General features: G+C 38.6%; 1 protein-coding gene across 1 annotated transcript in view; it reads left to right on the top strand.

Moving 5' to 3' along the window:
* The window catches only part of IFT57 (intraflagellar transport 57), a 60,772-nt gene that overhangs the window by 25,176 nt on the left and 15,477 nt on the right, over positions 1-20,119 (top strand). Inside the window, exon 6 of the mRNA XM_060010606.1 lies at positions 8,917-9,039. Within this exon, the coding sequence (XP_059866589.1) occupies positions 8,917-9,039 (123 nt within the window). The remainder of the gene's footprint in view (positions 1-8,916; positions 9,040-20,119) is intronic.

Raw genomic sequence — 20,119 nt, 5'->3', positions numbered from 1 at the left:
TCAAGCAGTTGATCCTCTTCTAGCACGGACAAAGTCAATTGCCACTCACTGGTAGGATTTTGATATGAGTTTGCAAGCAATTGATTTATTATAGTCCCTGTGCAGTCAAACCTCTCTGCTAATGATAATCTGTATTTGCAGCCGCTCCCCAGCGCTAGCATCACAGCCTCAGCTCCACCTCAGATCATCAGGCATTAGATTCTCATAAGGAGTGTGCAACCTAGATCCCTCACATGCGCAGTTCACGGTAGGGTTCACGGTCCTATGAGAATCTAGTGCTGCCGATGATCTGACAGGAGGCGGAGCTCAGGTGGTAATGCGAGCAATGAGGAGTGGCTGTAAATACAGATGAAGCTTCACTCACTCACCAGCTGCTCACCTCCTGCTGTGCTGCCTGGTTCCTAACAGGCCACAAATACAGGTGTGCGGCCCGGGGGTTGGGGACCCCTTCTCTTGATATTGACCAAGTATGGTATTTGAGCACTGGTATATCTATGTGGTTGCCATCTCGAAGGAAAGAAGCCTTTTAGAAATTCATGCCATAAAAAGTTAGACTTATTTTGCATACTCTGCAACACCAAGTATAATGTCTACATTAGTTCCTCCAGACATACTTCCAGGGATACTTTCTTTTGGTTTTATTTTGAGAAAATAAAAAGTCAGAGATGGTTTTATCTTAGCACTTAGTGTACCAATGTAGCTAAAGTAGTTAAAGTAGTAGCAAAGGTAGTTTGATGTATTAAATAGAAATAATATAGGAGGTTAAATTGTCATTCAAAAATAATTTCATATTTCCTATTGGAAAATTAAATTTATTTTGTGTTAATTTGGGGAGCTTTCTTTTTACCTTTTTTGATTTGTTGGAGCATAATTTATTCGTCTTGGTTCACATTATAACTTAGAATAAAATTTCTTTTGATAGTCTTAAAATTGAACTTAAGAAAACCTTTTATGAACTTCATATATTTAAAGATAGAGGCTACCATCTATCTATTTCTTTTGATAGATTAGCCGGGGTTTAATTTGGTTATTCAGAACAAATCTGAAGATACTTTTTTTATGGTATTAAACATTTTTTTTCTTCATAGTAATATAGTGTTAAATTATGTAAAACCTAATTTGGAAAGAAAATAATGAACCAAAATCACAATTTGTGCTTCTTTAATCATGAAGAAGAATTGGCTTGTAGGGACATGAAAGGTTTTAACTCTGCCTTAAGTATAGTTTGTTAAAATCATTGGATTTTGATGAACACTCTTGATTGAAATAACTTATCCCTCTATCTAGCTTTATTGATAGATTGTAAGGAAACAGGGACACTAGATATCCTTAGGAGAAACCCTGTTTAATTCATAGTAAGACCGTATATACTATGTTAGCCTTTTGGCCACCTATCATATCTTGAAAAAACAGCAGATGAGGAAAAATGCAAAAAAGGCCTCTGAGCAACCAAAATAAGTATAAACACTTCCATTTAAAAATATTCTATGAAGAGACCTAACCTCACTGCCCCCTGTCCCTGAGTGCCCACTTTTTTCCCCTGTATTCTGACTTTGCCTACGTTCTAACAAGCTTGGTTATTAGGTTTCTAAACCCACAGCAGCCTAGGAGGAGGAAGGGGTACTACAGGCAAGCAGGGAGACAGCCGCAGGTGATCACTGGCATCTTGATAACAGGAAGCTACAGGAACAGTATACAGGCAGAATGTGAGCAACTTTAGTTATCTGGGATCATTTAGTGTGGGATCAGTCGTATCCAGATTTCTCCGCCCTGAGGGCATCATTGTATTACGGAATAGTACATACAATACGAGACATCAGAAAGATGTAAGGGACTTCCCTGGTGGTCCAGTGGTTAAGACTCCATACTCCCAATGCAAGGGGCCTGGGTTTGATCCCCGGTCAGGGAACTAGATCCCGCATGCCACAACTAAGAGCCCGCACACAGCAACGAAGATCCTGCATGCCGCAACTAAGACCCGCTGCAGCCAAATAAACAAATATTTTTTAAAAATTACAGCCAGGGCTTCCCTGGTGGCGCAGTGGTTGAGAGTCCGCCTGCCGATGCAGGGGATACGGGTTCGTGCCCCGGTCCGGGAAGATCCCACATGCCGCGGAGCGGCTGGGCCCGTGAGCCATGGCCGCTGAGCCTGCGCGTCCGGAGCCTGTGCTCTGCAAGGGAGAGGCCACAACAGAAAGAGGCCCGCATACTGCAAAAGAAAAAAAAAAAAAAAATTACAGCCAGTAGGGCTTCCCTGGTGGCGCAGTGGTTGGGAGTCCGCCTGCCAGTGCAGGGGACGCGGGTTCATGCCCCGGTCCGGGAGGATCCCACATATCGCGGAGCAGCTGGGCCCGTGAGCCATGGCTTCTGGGCCTGTGCGTCCGGGGCCTGTGCTCCGCGATGTGAGAGGCCGCAACAGTGAGAGGCCCGCGTACCACAAAAAAAAAAAAAAAAAAAATTACAGCCAGTAAATGTCAGCATTTACCAGTATCCAGAATCCAGTCTGACAGTGGTGTCTGATCTTCCTAAGAGGTAGGGATTTTGGCTTGGTAATTGTAGACGTAAGCACCTCCACTTATTCTCATTTCATTACTAGTTCGGTGTTGGGATCTTCTAACTCTCCCTTCATCTCCCGTTTTCACCTGGAAGTCTGTGAATCCAGCTTCTGTCCAGGCCCTTACGATCTAGGTCCTCCCAGCAGGCTCCCATCTGAACTTGTGATCTCTCTGTAATGTCTGACATGGGGACTCCATTCCCAAGGAAATGTCTTCTCATTTCCTTGCCTGAGCCTTGAGCTTCACTCTTGGGTCTGCCCATGCAGGCATATATGTTCCCTTTACCAGACGAGGTCTCAGTCAGTGATCAAGGGATGTAGGGTGGCCATAATTAGTCAAGTTTTAGAAATACTGCCTTACGCTATTCCCAGCTTTCTTCTTTATTCCCAATGGGGGGATGTCTTAACCAGAGCCAACTGCCCAATCTGGCTTGGACCCTTGGGATCAAAAAGATCCTGTAGTACCAGGCTTTTGTTGTTATGGACCTAGCAGAGTTGAAATGAGTGGAGTTAACTCTTGCTGACATCAGGAAGTCATAGTCAACATTTCTCTGGCCAGTAACCTGATTAGTCCCTGTTCTCTTACCGGGTTTTCCAGTAATGTGTGTGCAGTACCCATTAGGAATAGTTTCTCCCCAAAGAGATAGTTTTAAGTTCTTTGTTTTAAGATGGCAACTCAACAGGTATACCAAAAACATGACCAGTGCTTCCACTGTATATCACCTGTAACAGTTTTCTGTATTAATACTTAATAGGTCCATCTCTCTCTGTTAATACATTACTCCCCCTACTGGTAGCCGTGGCCTACCTGTAGCCCCCAGAGTTAAGTAAGAGGTTTTGCACTTTGAAAATGTATCAGGTTTTGTAGTCATACTTAGCCTAGTTGACCAGAACAGCTTTGCAGCACTATGCACGCTATCCAATGCAAAGGGCTTTATATATCCTCACATGATCTCCCTTACTGAAATGCAGGGCCTTCTCTTATTACACCCCTATCTTCATAAGACCAACCACAACCAACTATGTATATTTATGTGTGTGTGTGTGTGTGTGTGTGTGTGTATAAATACACACACACACAGAGAACACAGTATTTCTTCAGATGCTTAACTATCCCATTAATATTACCTGGGAAAAGGGGAGACTACTTTCTGGAACAGGATTCTGAGCAGGCAAGTAACATTGCATTTTGGGGGGGGGGGGTTGTATTTCAGGTTCATTTTATTTTTTAAAAAAATTAATTTTATTTATTTTTGGCTGCGTTGGGTCTTCTTTGCTGCGCGAGGGCTTTCTCTAGTTGCAGCAAGGAGGGGCTGCTCTTCGTTGTGGTACGCGGGCTTCTCATTGCGGTGTCTTCTCTTGTTGCGGAGCACGGGCTCTAGGCGTGTGGGCTTCAGTAGTTGTGGCACGCGGGCTCAGTAGTTGTGGCTCGCAGGCTATAGAGCGCAGGCTCAGTAGTTGTGCCACACGGGCTTAGTTGCTCTAGGGCATGTGGGATCTTCCCGGACCAGGGCTCCAACCCGTGTCCCCTGCATTGGCAGGCGGATTCTTAACCACTGCGCCACCAGGGAAGTCCCTCAGGTTCATTTTAGAAACAAACTTCTCAGGACTAAGGTGATGGTGACATGGTTCAGATCAAATGTCTTGGTGGCAAGCTGGGGAAAATCATAGGAGAAGATCCCAGGCCTGTTGTCTGTCAGCTTGGCAATGATGTTTGAGCATTGACCTGGTTGTGAGGAAATAATGATATCGTCATCCTGTCCTTTATCTGGTCCAAAAGTAGAGTGCAGAGAGCTCCATACAGAGCTCTTGATATAAGGCTGTGCAAGGCAGATGGCCCTCACATCAAGTGTCTTGAGTGGTGGATGACCTGTGAAAGCAAGTTCCTTGACAAATTTTTTAGTGACCGTGTGGACAGTAATTAGCTTGGAAGGATGCTGTGGGAGAAGACACCACAAATATAAAGTATATTTGAATTGCCTCTCAATCAAAAGAAGAAATAGAAGTGACCAAATAAAAATATTTGGAGCCTATGAAATTAAATTTCACTGAAAAAGAAATAAAAATGATCATTTTACATATGAAGAGGCACCCAACCTCAATGATGGTATGGGGAAAATAAATTACAATGCCAGTATAATAGTTTTTATTTCCATTATATTGAAAACTGAAAGTGCCTTTGTAGCATCTCTTGTCATCCTCAGTGGAAACAAGCCCTTTGATGTACTCTTACAGGGAGTATACATGACTAACATCCCTTTTGAGGCAGTTTGTCTCCCCTTTTGCTTCTTCAGGATCTGGGCTTTAGGGGTTCTGTGGGGCTGATGTTTGTGTGATGACTTTTGGTATTTCCTGTGTTCTTGGGCCTCTGGTCAGTCTCCTTCGGGCACTGATAATTTGATTTCCTGGCCCGCGGTCCCCAGGAAGGTCACGGCTTCGGCCGGAGGGGCCCCTCCAGAGCTGGCGGCGCTGCAGCCGTGGGCGGGGGCGGGGTTGGGAGTCGCTCCACCCTCCCATTGGGCTCTGGGGCGGCTCAGCAGCAGTGGAGGGAAGAGATCCTGAGCCAGGAGTTACAGCTCCGCATAAACGCGGGCTCCATTCTGGGCGGCGGGGTTGGGGGGTGGGGCCCCTCTGCCCTTAGTCATTCCGGGAGGGAGGTAGGGAGGCAGGGGCTCCCGGGGAGGGAGCAGTACGGAGCGCCAACCTTCCATGTTCGATCCTTGAACTGACCCTGGGTAGTATGCCTCAAGGTTACGTTAGGGGATGCCTTGGACAGTTATCTTCAGCTCTCCCTTTGGCAGTCTTAGGGTCAGTTCTCATCAGTTTCTTTTTCTTAGGACCAATTATTACCCCCACTAACTAGCCTCAGACTCTTCCTAATAGGCTGTAAACTCTTTGCAGGCAGGGATTAAATCCTTCTATCTCTCCATACCAAGCACAGTGCCTGGATTCTTACCTTGAATGTTGTAGGAGCTTAACAAATGGCTTATTGGTAAATTAATTAATTATAAATGAGACTTCGGGATAACCTGTGTCTTATTGAGCTTCTAATTGTTTCTTCAGCAGCATTAACTGGAAAATGCAGTTTCCCAGGAGCCATGCTTTATCTTCGTTAATGTTGTTTCAGAGAGGAACTTTGTCATGATGATGTAAAATTTTGATTAAATGGAAACAGCAGTTTATTTCTCTTTAACTAATAGCTCCACATAAAATACCATTTGTTATTAGAGAAACAATCGGAAAGGAAAGGTTTTCTCAAAGTATTATAACCAAGGTGTGGTTAAAATGATTTATACTTCATATGTAGGGCTTGCTCAGTTAATGTATCCACTTATTAGGCATTAGGAAATTCTGAGTGAGGAGCAAGGTTATGAAATAGATGTGCAAAGATGGAAGTAGAAAGGGACTGTATAGTTTGAATAAGTTAATGCTGTTCTACCAAGCCTAATGTTCTCTTTTTTTGCCCTTTCTTCATTTAGTAACTAGGCCATTTCCCCCAGTATATTAACTATAGCCTAGGAATGAGTGAAAATTTTTGAGCTGCTACATTAAATCATTTCAGGACATTGGGAGTAGGAATTAGCAAATTATTGCCTGAAGGAACCAAATAATAAGCTAAGAAGGGTAAATGTAACTTACTGAAGTGCCCAATATAAAACCAAACAGTATTATAGCTTATGCACAGGGCTGTCTTGATGTGGTGTTTGATCTCCATGTACTCTACTGTTCGATTCAAACAGAGCCAATACTGACCATTTGCCTTCATGAAAATTAGAAAAATGTGCCCTTCCTTGAGTGAAAATTTTAAGTATGTTATGCACAGCTTGAACAATCTGATGTTCAGGCCTGAAGAAGGTGGGAATGTGGATGGGTACCCTCTCTGGCTTTGTTTGGTGATTTTGGACTCCACCCTCCTGTAAGGAAGGGAAGAAGGGGGGATGGGATGGAGGGGATGATGGGGTTGGGGAAGAGTGGCTCAAGGATTTAATCAGTAGCACTAGTTTCAATTCACCCAAACAGTGGTTCTGTAAGTCAAACTTATTTTTAAATCAGTGACCAGAACACCTGCGTTCTATTAGGAATCATACAGAACTGCTGCTTAAAAGGACGTGCCCCTTTTCGACTCAGTCTGGCTCTGTGCGATTGGGATGTGGAGCTCATAACCCTGGAAGGAGCAAGCCTGTGTATATATCACACACACGCTCCAAATGTCAGCGCTCACATCCCACTGGTAGTGTGTACATCCTCCCACCCCCACTGTCATCCTCATAAGTCTACCCGGTTTTTTATAGAAAATGAGCCAGTCAGAATTGGGCCTCCTAGAGCCAGGGATGGGTACTGGGATGTGCCAGTGAGTGTGCAAGTATATGAACATTAATGAATGTCAGTGTGGAGTTTCATGACTGAGAATTTTCCCTGTGGCTTTAGGTTTCCACTGGGAGACCCAGTATCTCTTCTCATGCCATCACATACATTCTTATATAACTTCACACATGTCTGCTTTGTGAATACTGCCACCCGTCCCCAGCTATGATGCTATTGTGCTACCTTGGATTCAGTTTATAGAGGTCTATAGCATTATATTAGGTGCTCAAAATAATACAATGTTTCTATATTTAAATGAGCACTTTAATGCTTAAAATAGAATCTTGGACATTTTTCATTTGGAGTTTCCACATTTTACTTTTCTTAAATTAATGCTTGTATTTTTTATACTAACTGAATAAATTCAGACCACATATTGTGAAATGCAAAAAGCATATATTAGTTACCCATTCTCTAATTGCGTGGTTAGAACTGTATAGCCCCCTGAATTTCTGAACAGAAAGCAATATATGCTCCTTTTAAGGCTCTGAGTCTGTTTAGAACTTGCTAATATGAGCTGGGAGGTAGGAGAGAGAGAGAGGTTTTTTCACATCAGCAGTGACCTAGAGACTCAGTCGGGAGTCAGTTCAAAGCCCCTGAAGACCTCAAGCTCCCCCCAAAATTAAATCCCAATATAAAGTTATTCTTGTACTTAGTGTTATACTGGACAAGAAGTATCTTTTAGTGACATAAATTCACAATGAGAATGTAATTTCACCATGAGGTTGTTTATATAGTCTTTTATTTTTAAATGTTGTATTATGGGAAATTGCAAACATATACAGAATTAGAATGAGATAATGAACCCTTATGCAACAGTACCTTGTTTAACAGTTAACCTTTGGTTGATTGTGTTTCCTCTAAAGCCCCTCCCTCCTTTTCTCTTCGCCCCATAGTATTTTAAAGTAAATTTCAGACATTATGTAAATTCACCTGTCAATATTTCAACATTTATCTCTGATTTATAAAGCCTTTTTTTAACGTATCCATCATGCCATTGTCATATCTATAAAATTAATAATAATTCCTTAATATCATCTAATACTCTTCGTATTCAAATTTCCCTAATTGTCTCAAAAACATCTTTTTACCGATTGTTTAAGTTAGAATCCATGTAGGGTTTATACCTTGTATTTGGCTGTTTGTATCTCTCAGGTTTCTTTTTTTCTATATTAATAATTTTTTATATTTTTCTTACTTTTTAAATAATTTTTCAAGGGAGCATAAAAGGAAAAATACTACCAAAATTAATGCATTAAACTTTATCTTTAAATCATTAATTTTTACGTTCTTTATGTTTTCAGATCCATACATACTTAATGCCGAAATGTGGAGGGCTGAGAAAATGGAAAAAAAAAATTTTCCTTTTCTGATTCAAAGACAGGACTGAATTGAGCTTATTACTCAACAGCAGAAAACAAATGCAAGAAAGTCGACCTCTACCCTATTTGAGTTCAAATAGGTCTGCATTAAATCACATTTTTAAGCTATATTATGGTTTGACCTAACCAAAGTATCATCTTATAAATACAAAATTTGTAAACAATGTGCCCTTTACTTCTGGGATCTTATCTTTTTTGTCTTTCAGATTTTGGGTTTGTATTTCAGTACAGTGTATTCAAACTAAGGCAATGTTTTGTTACCAAACATGTGAGTGTTTGCATCTTTTCTACCATTACCAATTAACATACCTAAATGGCTTATTCATTTGACAGTATTCCCATTGAGTTCACTCTGATATCTCAAAAAAATTATTCTTTGTAAAAATAGTTAAATCACATATTTGCTTCTTTTATAAATAGTAACTTTTCTATTCTACCAGGTTGGTGCATCATTTTCTTTCAACATGGATAAGAGGACAGAAAAAAATTTCTTCTGCCGCTGTAATTTTAATACTACCATGCTTGATATAAATTGTGCAGTGCTGCTAAAATGCCTCAAAATTTTACCATTTCTTTTTATAAACTCTCAATCCTGTGATATCTTTCCTTTCTTAGGATATGAACGAGTCTGCCAAACAAGAAGATATTTTGGAATCCACAACAGATGCTGCGGAATGGAATCTAGAAGTGGAACGTGTACTACCACAACTGAAAGTCACGATCAGGACTGACAATAAGGTATAGAAGAGAGAACACATTTTGTTCAGATAGATTTTTATAAGGCCATTTCAGGGTCAAGGGTACTCCCAGTTACAAAAGTGATTTAAGAAGGGATTCAGTTTCCAATGTTTTATTTTAATAGAGATTTAATAAATTGTTGTTGAATGAATAAATAATGTAATATGGCCCACAAAGCAAGGAGTGTATCTTTAAAATGATTTGGAACACATCACATTTCCCTAGGATTAAGGCGTATTTTCTCAATACATTTTGATATATTTTCTTGGCAATCATATTTTGTTTAGGTGAATAGTGAATGAAATTGGAATTCTGTGACTGTATACTAACTGAGTAGAGTTAAAAAATGGTTTAGAACTCTGCTGGTTGACAAAACAGAAGACATCCTGGAAGCTACCTTACATAATCTACTCAGTACACATGATTAAAAGTTTAATATTAAGAACATAATCAAGAAATCATATGCAATAAAGATTTGGGGATTAGGCCAGATGAACTGGCCCATTTAATCAAGTTTCTGCTTACTTTTTTCCTACAATTTATGAGTAAGAACTTCAGAACAAGCTAATAGGTGACTAGACAATACTACTCTTATTAGTATTATAATAATCTCTATAAAAGGGGCTAGAGAGACATCTAGGTAAAAAAAATTCAAGGATTTTTATCCTTGGAGGCTAGAGACAAGCCCCAGAATTATGGAACAAGGTTCTAGGGAAACTTGTCACTCTACAAATGTGGTTGTATGTCTGCTCCCCAAAGTAGCAGCTATACAAAGATTGCTGTTTTCAGTGCCTTGGAAGCTAATTCATACTTCAATTGCCTGGATTTGGGCATGTAAAACTGTGTCCTAGAGAAGCTAAGAAGTAGCCTAGACTCCTAGGGCAGTCCTAAAATAAGATAAGGACAACAGAGGTCTTCCTGGACTGTGAACAGCTGTGGAACAAGCTTTATCTGGAGTAAGTGGGCAAATCCTACAGCCTGTTTACAATATATTTACCCAATCATTATGGAGGACAGCTATTATTTGAGTACATTGGGGGTAAATTCTCTGTTTATGTATCTCTCATATGTAAATACATATTAATAAGAATTTCTTTCCTGATTTGATCTCTGCTGGAAGTCATAATTTTCAAAAATGGAATTTTTTTGTGAAAATCTAATTTCTGATTCTTTAGTTTTGTCAGAACAAATTTTCTTTATACAATTAAACATCACTATTATTGCGACTGTAGTTAGAACAACATGTTAAAATAATTGTGTAGTTGGGAACTCTCAAGTACATCTTAGTCCCGTGAGGAAGCAAGTTTAATTTGTTTACTTTCAAGATAAGTAAACTCTTGAAATCAAACATCTCACTTAAAATCTAATAGGATCACACGAGTGTGTGTTTTTTTTTAAGAACTGTCATTGATCTCCACATAGTAGAAGTAACTGAATAAAGAAAGAGAGAATATAAATGTAACTGCTAACCTATACAGTTTTATAAACCAATACTGCAGTAGTCAAAATCCTGGATTTTTAAAGAATCAATGTTCTCCTGATTTGGGGAAGAATTAACTAATTCGGGGTTGGACTCTTAGTCTCATGCCATTCATTACCAGCCTTGACCTTATGAGGATATACTGTGTCATTAATTATACAGTCCATGTTACAGGCAACATTCGAAAATGTCAGATAAAGTTTTGGGGGGGTTGGTATTTTTTCGAATATGTGAATGTCATTTTGAGTTTAGATTTTTGTGGTAAAAATACTGACATAGAGTCCTATTTGATTGCTTTTTCAGAATTCTTCTCTAGATAATTTGGTCCTTGTGTCCAGTGTTTCGTAAACCCTTCTTTCTCCTAAGTATTTCAGCTGTAGCAAATGGGAATTACAGCTTTAGGGTCAATTCTTTATTCAGCTTACTTAAGAAAAATAAAATTATACATTGATTTGAGAAAATAAGGGGCTAATGAATAGAGAAATGTTTTTCATGTCTCAGAAATAAAGTAATCTGGTTATACATGTGGTTTCTCACGGACTCATTATCCTCCTTAATCAGGAAGTGTTGACACCAGAATCATGGTTGATCCCATTCTTCCTCAACTCCTAACTACCAAAACCAAACCCTCTCCTTTACTTTTGGACAAAACAATAACCTCTTACTCACTGCAGGCATTTAGGACCTTTCAAGATTTCAACTTCATGTTTGAGGGGGAAGAAAAGGAATTAATTACTTTCAGATCAATGTGTTTTACTGATCACTGTTACATTAATTTTTAAGTAGCATAGAGATGTAGGAGATAAGTAATATAGGGTCAGCACTATTTAAAACAATGATAAATTTCTTTAAAATTACCTTGTGTTAGAAGTAAAAAAAGTCCCATATTTATTTGGCACTGGATCAAATGTTTTGCTTTTTTTTCTTCACAGGTTCATTTTAGTCCTTGTATGCTTCCCAGCAGTGTATTATATTAAAAAAGTAAATCTTCTTTTCCGTTCTTTTTGCATATTATAGTCTGTATGCTTGATGACATCCTGTCATACACCAGTATTTTATTTTGTATATTCTTCATAATGTAATCAGGTTTTTATTGCTAGGCTAGCTTATTCTTGTTTCTGGCACTACTTGTTACTATTACCAGTTCTCAAAGAATGCAAATAAATTTTAATATTAGCTTAAACAAATTACAACTGGGAAAATAAGTATGTTGCCAAAACTGCAAATAATACATTCCACAACTGAAGATAAAGGATTTTTGTCATATGCTGGCTTGAATGGACTGTATTAGCAGTTCCCTTTTTAGAGCTGGGTATAGAGAATGCTCCTGGTGATTACTTCTAGAGTAGCTATATACCCATCTCAGATCTGCCTCAATTTGGAATAATGTATCTGAAGACAGTCAGAAGTTTTGCCAAGAGAGTTGATAAATTCAGCAAAATCCTGGGTCATTAACCAGGTCATTAGCCAATCCTCGTTAAGGCCTCAGTTCTGACCAAGTGAGTAAGGCTCAGGCATCAATTCCTTAGAAGGGCAGTCTGAGGACACCTAAACTAGAGTGGATGTCGGTGCCACCTAATAAAATCGTCTACGAGTATAATACATCCTGGACTTTTTGTTCTTTCCTTTCTTTTTTTTTTACTCTTTATTTCTCTAACTCTTTCCTTTTCTGATTTTTTTTATCTCTTTTTTATTGTTCTTTATTAGACCCCATAGTAGTGCCCACAAGTGTTATATAACTACGCTGGTGGAATTTAACACTAAGAGCAAACATCTGTGATTATACTCACTAGACTTAAATCTGTAACTGGTCAAGAATTATCCTAATCTCTGAGTCTTTTTAAAACACAATTTTGTTGTTAATTATAAAAATAATACAGAAGTAATATTTCAAGGGGAGAGGAGGCAGGTAGTGTACTGTGAATTAGAAGCTAGGGATTACACATTTAGTCCCACCATCAAATCCTGATTTATTGACCCAGAGTTTCAGAAACTTAGTAGAACTTTGGTAGCTATAAAGACCCAGAGAGGATGGAGCCTATCTCACACACCTTCCCTTGACACCCAAAATTCATATTTCTACCACTTACTAGCTGTGTGATCTAGGGCAAGCTACTATAGCTCTCTGTTCCTCCTTTCCTCATCTGTAAAATGGGACTAATTATATTCCTCACCTCATGGAGGAGTTGTAAAGAAACAAGAACAGTGTCTGACACATAGTTACTGCCTAATAAATGTTAATTATTGTTATGTTACAATATTGTTTTGTAATATTATTGTATTCTATGATAGCTCTCTTAGGTTTGTATCTGTATCGGTATTCAGGAAGAATTTACAAAATTCCTGCCCTAATGCTTCCATCACTTAAGGGAATATTGATAACAATCAGCCTTATATTTTTACCTAGGGTGTAATTGGATTCATATAAGTATCACTTTGGTAAATCTTTCTAATTTTTTCCTTAGTAAAGGTATATATGATATGATGAAAATAATAATAATAAATGATATTTACTAAGTGTTTGCATTGTGCCAAGTGCTGTTCTTAGCACTACGTACATTGACTCATTTAATCCTTTCCACTGCCCTATGATATGCAGGTACCTTTTACTACAGATGAGGAAACTGAAACACAGAGAAGTTATTTGCCTCTGCCTAGTAAGTGACAGATATGATATTTGAACCTCCAACCCAGGCTCTTACCTATTCAATTAGTGACAATATAGCATACTGGTGAAAAGCACAAATTCTAAACTCAGGACACTTGAGTACTCATCTTGAGTCTAACACTTATTAGCGGTTGGAACCTGTGGGTAGGTTACGCAACCACTCTGTGCCTCAGTTTCCTCATCTGTAAAATGGAATTCATTATAAAGCTTACCTCAACAAAGTTATTAAAAGTATTAAATGAAAAAAAAAAGGGGGGCTTCCCTGGTGGCGCAGTGGTTGACAGTCCGCCTGCCGATGCAGGGGACACGGGTTTGTGCCCCAGTCTGGGAAGATCCCACATGCCGTGGAGCGGCTAGACCTGTGAGCCATGGCCACTGAGCCTGCGCGTCCGGAGCCTGTGCTCCGCAATGGGAGAGGCCACAACAGTGGGAGGCCCGCGTACTGGAAAAAAAAAAAAAAAAAAGTATTAAATGAATTAACATATCTAAAGCACTTAGAATGGTGCCAGAAGAATCACTTAATATATGTTGACCACTATTTCTGTGGGCTTTTATGTATGGTGCTGAGATTTTACCTCTTTTTTTAACATATCATTTCATCATGAGCATTTTCCACATATCCTTAAAAATTACAAACCATACCTTTAGATGGCTGTCTGTAGTGCTAGAAGGTTACTGTCAGTCTCCAGCTGAGTGCTTGGTAGGGAGATGGCTTGGCCAAGCTCAGCAGGTTGGGGTCAAACCAGGAGCTCTAGGATCTGGGTGGAGAAATGACAGGGCATTGTCCTGCAGGAACTGATGCTTAGGATATGGGCAAGCCTAAGGACCAGAAGATCTGAGAACACAGACCACTAGCAAGAAATGGATCGGCCAGTGGATCATTTTAGAGAACAAGTGATTGTTGAATTTGGAAATCCAGCTGAAAGAGAAAACATGGAGAGCAAGAAGCAGAAATGAAGATTAAATAGAAAATGAAATTTAGAAATCTTGTATACTTACTCATTGCTGCAAGAATGTAAGTCAGACCAGCCTGTAGGTTGTAGCTGCTTTTACCTGTTTTTAACCGTGTGAGGGGCTCTTCCTCAGGGTACTTTATGATAATTATTGAAGGGTAATATTTCCTACTTGATTGAAATATTTTAAATTCCATAATAGTAATTTTTTAAACTTTTAAGTGAGTCAGTTGACAGTTGCTGAGTTGAATAATAAAATGGTTGAAGCTGAGCTGCGAAAGAATTCTGCATGTCCTGTATTTCTAGGGGAATAGAAAATGTGAATGCATATTCATATAGATTTCACTCTCTGTATTTTTGATTAATTTTGATTGCTAAATAAATACTTAATGCCGTTTCTTGAGGAAAATTATTCTATCTTTTTTAGTTTCTGTTTTACTATTAAAAACAGCAAGCTTTTATTTGGCTTTGTGGAAATAAACAGAAGCCGCCTAAATGAGAACAGGCAGAGGCTATTCAGAGCTTGCCATAGCAAGGGAGTCAGCCATCACTACTTGCGTCGGCAGAGAACTTAAGGCACGCAGGAGAATTTGAAAGACGTGTAGTGGAAAAAAGGGAAGGCTTCAAGTATGTTCATACGTGACTAGAAATTTGGAGGTGGGCTCACTAGAAGCAGGGCCTCTCATGTGATTGGTTTAGGGGAGGATATTTGGCTTTGTCTAATTGGTCCTACATTGGAAATGTGGGGCGGGGCGGGAGAGTGCGGTTTGAGCAAAAATTGGGGAAGCTGACAGTTACAAAGTCCTTGCTACAGAGGTCAGTTGCTACAGAGGTTATATTTGGCTTCCTGCACTAGGTGCCACAGATTGTGGGTCAGGATTCTAAATATTTTGGGTAATGATCTAGCTGTTATCTGTTGTCCATTTGTATGTTCAGTTTCTCAACTTCATTCATTGAACCGAGGGAAAGTGTCTTCTTAAAATGGTCACTCTTATTAATCTTTATCAGGAGAATGATTTTTTTCAAGTCAGGGGTTTTTACAAAGAAACTAAGTAATCATTAATAATATTTATTTCTGTTCCCCAGAATTAAAGAAGAGCAGCAAGCGTGAAATCAGTTTTCAACGAAACCTTACATAGGCCCTTTTTTTTCAATTATGCAGTATTTATTCCTAAAAGATTGTATATTGTAATGATTTAATATTAGGTATATAATGCAATGAACAAATGTTCTATCATGCTTTAATGCCCTGTGGATATTGTAATTAGAATTTTGATTAATGACTTAAATAGACTTTTTTCCAAATTATAATTAAATGTTTCCTGCTTTGTTGTTTTAAAAGATAGTTGGCTAGGTACCCCCTTCATTCCACCAAAATGTCTTTAGTAATTATGTAAATCTTCAGGTTCATTACAAGGAATTTAGATAAAGAGATTATTTTTTATTTAAGGCTTAGGAAGTACTACAGCATGTGTGTCTAATTATTTCAAGCCTTTGCTTCACTGAACTGCTTTTTTACATCCTTACCTGTTCTTCAGTGTCCAACTTTCTGAAGGTTGCAGTTGTAAAAAGAACCTTAAACTTAAAATTTCAACTCTAAGCAATTGGATTTCGTTTTAATGTAAATAAACCGTACAGGTGTTGCCTTGGGTAATTCACAGCAGGAAACCTTTTGGGAGTCTTTTTGCTAAGGATGGAATCATGACAATAGTCTTGAGCCCTTGGGCTCTCTAGTCACTGTGAGAGCTAAAACCTAAGAGGGAATAGAGAGGCCTTCATTAATCAGCAGGTGGAATTCCATTTAAATGAACCTGGGAGGACCACAGAATTGCCATATTAGATCTAAGTCTCTTGAAATTGGAAGCCAAATCATGCAGAAATGGACAATGGTAGGCTTCCTTTTTTCACTCTTGTAGACACATCTATATCTGGAAGCAATGGAGGGTATTTTCTTTCATTCCGAAGCAGTGGAAGGTCACCTTGCTTTGACCTTCTGCCATCACTGTGTTTGGATGCAGAGTAATAAAATTTAGCTTTCTAAATATTTCTGACCTGTAGGGATTTATAAATTATTATAGTTTTGGAGTAAAGAGCATTTCTCAAGACTTGTACTCTGGTTGCCGGATAGGCTATATTGATAGGTTTCTTGCAGTCATGAGCAAAAAAGTATAATATATTCTGTGGGCTAGGATACAGGAATACCTTTTACATATATGTTCCTCATAAAATGGAATTCTGCCTGTTATTTAAATAACGGAGAAACCACATTTATAATTCTTACAGATGTTCTGGTAGACAGACCTTTTGTTGAAACATAGTCACACAATTTCTAAAAAATAAGGAACCAAATTTTTAAAAATCAGCTTTTGCAATTACCAGTAACACATGTAAATACAGGTGGCAATAAGTTGGTCTTCATGAGACTCCATGCAGGAGTAATAGCTCCAGTTACTGTCACAAATGTTTGTAATTGTATCCATTGCTGCCAGACAGTAAATGCTTTTTAATATAGTAAGGCCATAAATGTACATGCTGCTGTTGTTTAAACAAAATACAATTTTCAGCAAATTTATCCTTGAAACACCTGCTGTAATCAGAAAGAGGTGAATGCTATCAAAATAAACTGCCTAAATTAACTAGACACACATACATTTTTAGAGCAGCCGGTGTGATTACTCAACTGCCACGTCGTCTCAGAGAATGAGGGGAAGTATTCACTGATGGACTTTTACAGGCAAGCTTTCTTTAAGGGAGACTACACAAAACAGAATACCGTTTTGGATTTTTGTGTTATTTTTAAAATATGGTGTTATTTGGTGGACTTTAAGTTGTATTCTCAAGGTCAACATTTTTTTTTTTCCTTTGTAGCATGTAGGTCATGGACAGGGTTGTGGGAAAGAATACTATGCTTAAATTATACATTTGAAAATACTGCATAGGGGTGTAGAAAAACCCAGCCATCCTTAAGCAACTGGAAATGATTTTCAGCTGCTTCTGTCCCAGTCTTGTTGAACATTCAGGGTATTCTGTGTTTAAAGTTAGTTGATGATGCCTTTCTTCCTATTTACCCTGAGCATGATAAATGTTTCAGCTGGATCCGTAAAGGTTTCATTTATCACAAGTTGAAATAGGAGAACAAGTGTTTTTGCTTTAGAGATTACCATCATCTCTAACTAAAGAGCATCAACAGTGGTAGATTTTTAAGGAAATAACCAATAAAGACTGCATGTTATGTAAATGCTGAGGAGGAAAGTTACTAATGCCTCACGGTCGATATACCTCAAATAGACATTTGTGATTGAGAGCATTGAGTTAATATACATTGATTATAATTGAAATTTCTAGCCTAAATACATCATTATTACGAAGTATAATTTCATGTTTCCTTTTACTTAATATAAAATATGAATTGAAGCAGAAACCATGTATCGTATGGACCTCCCTATAAACTGCACTTTTTAATTGCCTTGACTCATTTTTCCAATCAACAGTATTAGAGCGGTTCTCACTATCAGAGTGTTTTATTACAAATTTCTTAATATTTGGACAAATTGTTACCCCCATAGTCTTTTTCCCATTATATGTGATTGTTTCTTTAGGCCAAGGTAGTGACTTAATGTTTCTTAGTTCTTCAGATATGGAGATGACTCCATTTTTTCAGTTTTTGTTTTTTGAGTATCAGTATGAGATCAAAGTTTTGATTAGTAGATTCTCAAAGTTGAGAGGGACTGGCGAGGTCATCTCTTCCAGCTCTCCACCATGGTTCCTCAGCATCCTGTGAAACAGTGACATTCTGAGTTAGCCTAAGGGTGTTCCTGCATTCTCAGAAGGCCCCCAATCTCTGCCTTGCCAAATCTCTTCTCAAGGCTTGCAATGCCTTCTAAAGTCTGGAAAACCTCGCTCGGAAGATTTGTGTGGCCCATATAAAAGGGGTGTGGATAGAATAAGCATGAAAAATAAGTCTGAGTCAACATGTGAAAATGCTTAGTAGCAGATGGTAGTAAAGATAATTTCTGAGCACACATTAGAAATGTAATCATTTTACTAACAAGGTATTTTATGGAGAGATTATGGATCTCCAGTTTCAGTTCAATTACAGGCAGGTGTGAGAATCCCAGTGATTGTTATGATAGCCTTTGCTTACCCTCTATGCACACGTATTATTTTTGTCTACAAGAACAATATCTAGAAAGCAAGAACTTTCCCGAGGAAACATATGTTTCCAGCTTGATTGCCACACCCCCTGCAACAAACACACACATACAGCATACAGCACACGTACATACTGAACTCTTCCTAGGTCGTATGTCTAGTTATTTGAACACTTATGAAGAAAAATCATGCTCTCACACCACAAAGGTGTATACCACAGAAGACTTTAAGCTGCTGACAATTAAAGAAAAATGTCACATTTAAAAATTTAGGAAAGCCACACTCTGCAACTATCCTGCAACCTGATGGGCATTTTTCATTAAGAAAGTAATCTCATGAAAAAGTTACTTAATTTAATGGACAGTCTCTCTCTTTCTCTCTCACACGTACACACACACAAATACACACATAAATGTGAGCAGTGATGAAGCTGCAAATTAATCTAACAATTAGAACAGGAAGAAGAGATGGCAAAACTGCTTGTGCAAAGTGGCAAAAGGAGGGAATACAAATAATGTTCTGTCATTAGAGAAAGGAGTGTTCTGGGTAGAGGAGGGAAATATGCTGCTCATATCCTTGCAAAGAGAATGATAAATTATTGACCTGTCCCAAAAATATTTGCTACAGTGAGCTTAGACATATGCAACTCCTTCTATCAAGCTGTCTTCTCTGCCTCTTTCATTTAGCCTGATTTCTTGCCATCAGATTTCCAGAGAATTTTATCATTCACTGTGGATGGAGTATTAAACATGTCACAGGAACATCAGTATTCCACAGTGAAATCTTGAGGCTGATCGCTTTGGGACTGCAGCTCACCCTTGGCCCTACCTCTCTACCACTGCAGCTACAGTTATCATTTTAATAACTAAGTCTGTCTCCCTGTGGTTAAAACAGAGATGAATTGTCCAGATCCCCTTCCAAACAAGGACTTGCCGCCCAGCCGCAGAGAGTGCGGTCAGCAGACAACCTCCAGCTGTCTGCTCCTTCAGTGCAGAGCTGCCTAACTCAAGGTTGTGCCCTTCCAGGGGAGCCCACATCTGGCTTATGTGAGTTGTTTATAGTTTGTGACTTAAATAATGCTGATTTGAAAAGTCTTGAAGTGTCTTTTGGGAAACGTAAGTACACCTTTCTCCTGCAGTTTCTGCTGAGAGTGAAATTGCTAGGTCATAGTGTCTGCATATTTGAAAGTGGTTACACAAATTTATACTCCTAGCAGTATCTGAAAGTTCCAGTTGCTCCCCGTCTTCATCAACATTTAGTATTGGTTCAGTCGTTTTTATTTTAGTCATCCTGGTAGGTTTGTTATGATGTCTCACTGTCATTTTAATATGAATTTTCCTGATGACTGATGAAATTGTGCCCCTTTCCATATGTTTATCTGGCAATTGGATATTCTCTTTTGTCTTTTGCTATTGGCTTATCTGCTTTTTCTTTTGATTTATAGAAGTTCTTTATATACTCTGGATATGAGTCCCTTGTCAGATATATGTATTACAAATATCTACTCTTTAGCTTCCTTTTCACTCTTATTGGTGTATTATGATAAAGGCGGCTTAATTTTAATATACTCAAAATGATCTCTTTTGCAGGAAGTGGAGTATGGCTAATATTTATGTTTTAATCTTTGTTTAAAGAATCTTCGTTTACTCTTTATTTAAGTCTATGTTTAAGAATCTTTGCTTCGCCCGGTGTTATGAACATATTCTCCTGTTTTCCTTTTGATGCTGTATTGTTTCACCTTTTGCAGTGAGATCTACAGTCCATCTAGCATTTATTCTTGTGTACAGTATGAGGGTGTGAGGTAGAACTCAAGATTTATTTGGTTTT

The sequence above is a fragment of the Delphinus delphis genome, chromosome 4 (assembly GCF_949987515.2).
Source record: "Delphinus delphis chromosome 4, mDelDel1.2, whole genome shotgun sequence".
Taxonomy (NCBI): Eukaryota; Metazoa; Chordata; class Mammalia; order Artiodactyla; family Delphinidae; genus Delphinus; species Delphinus delphis.
Note: the sequence above shows the minus strand (reverse complement) of the source record. Positions and strands in the feature narration are given on the sequence as shown.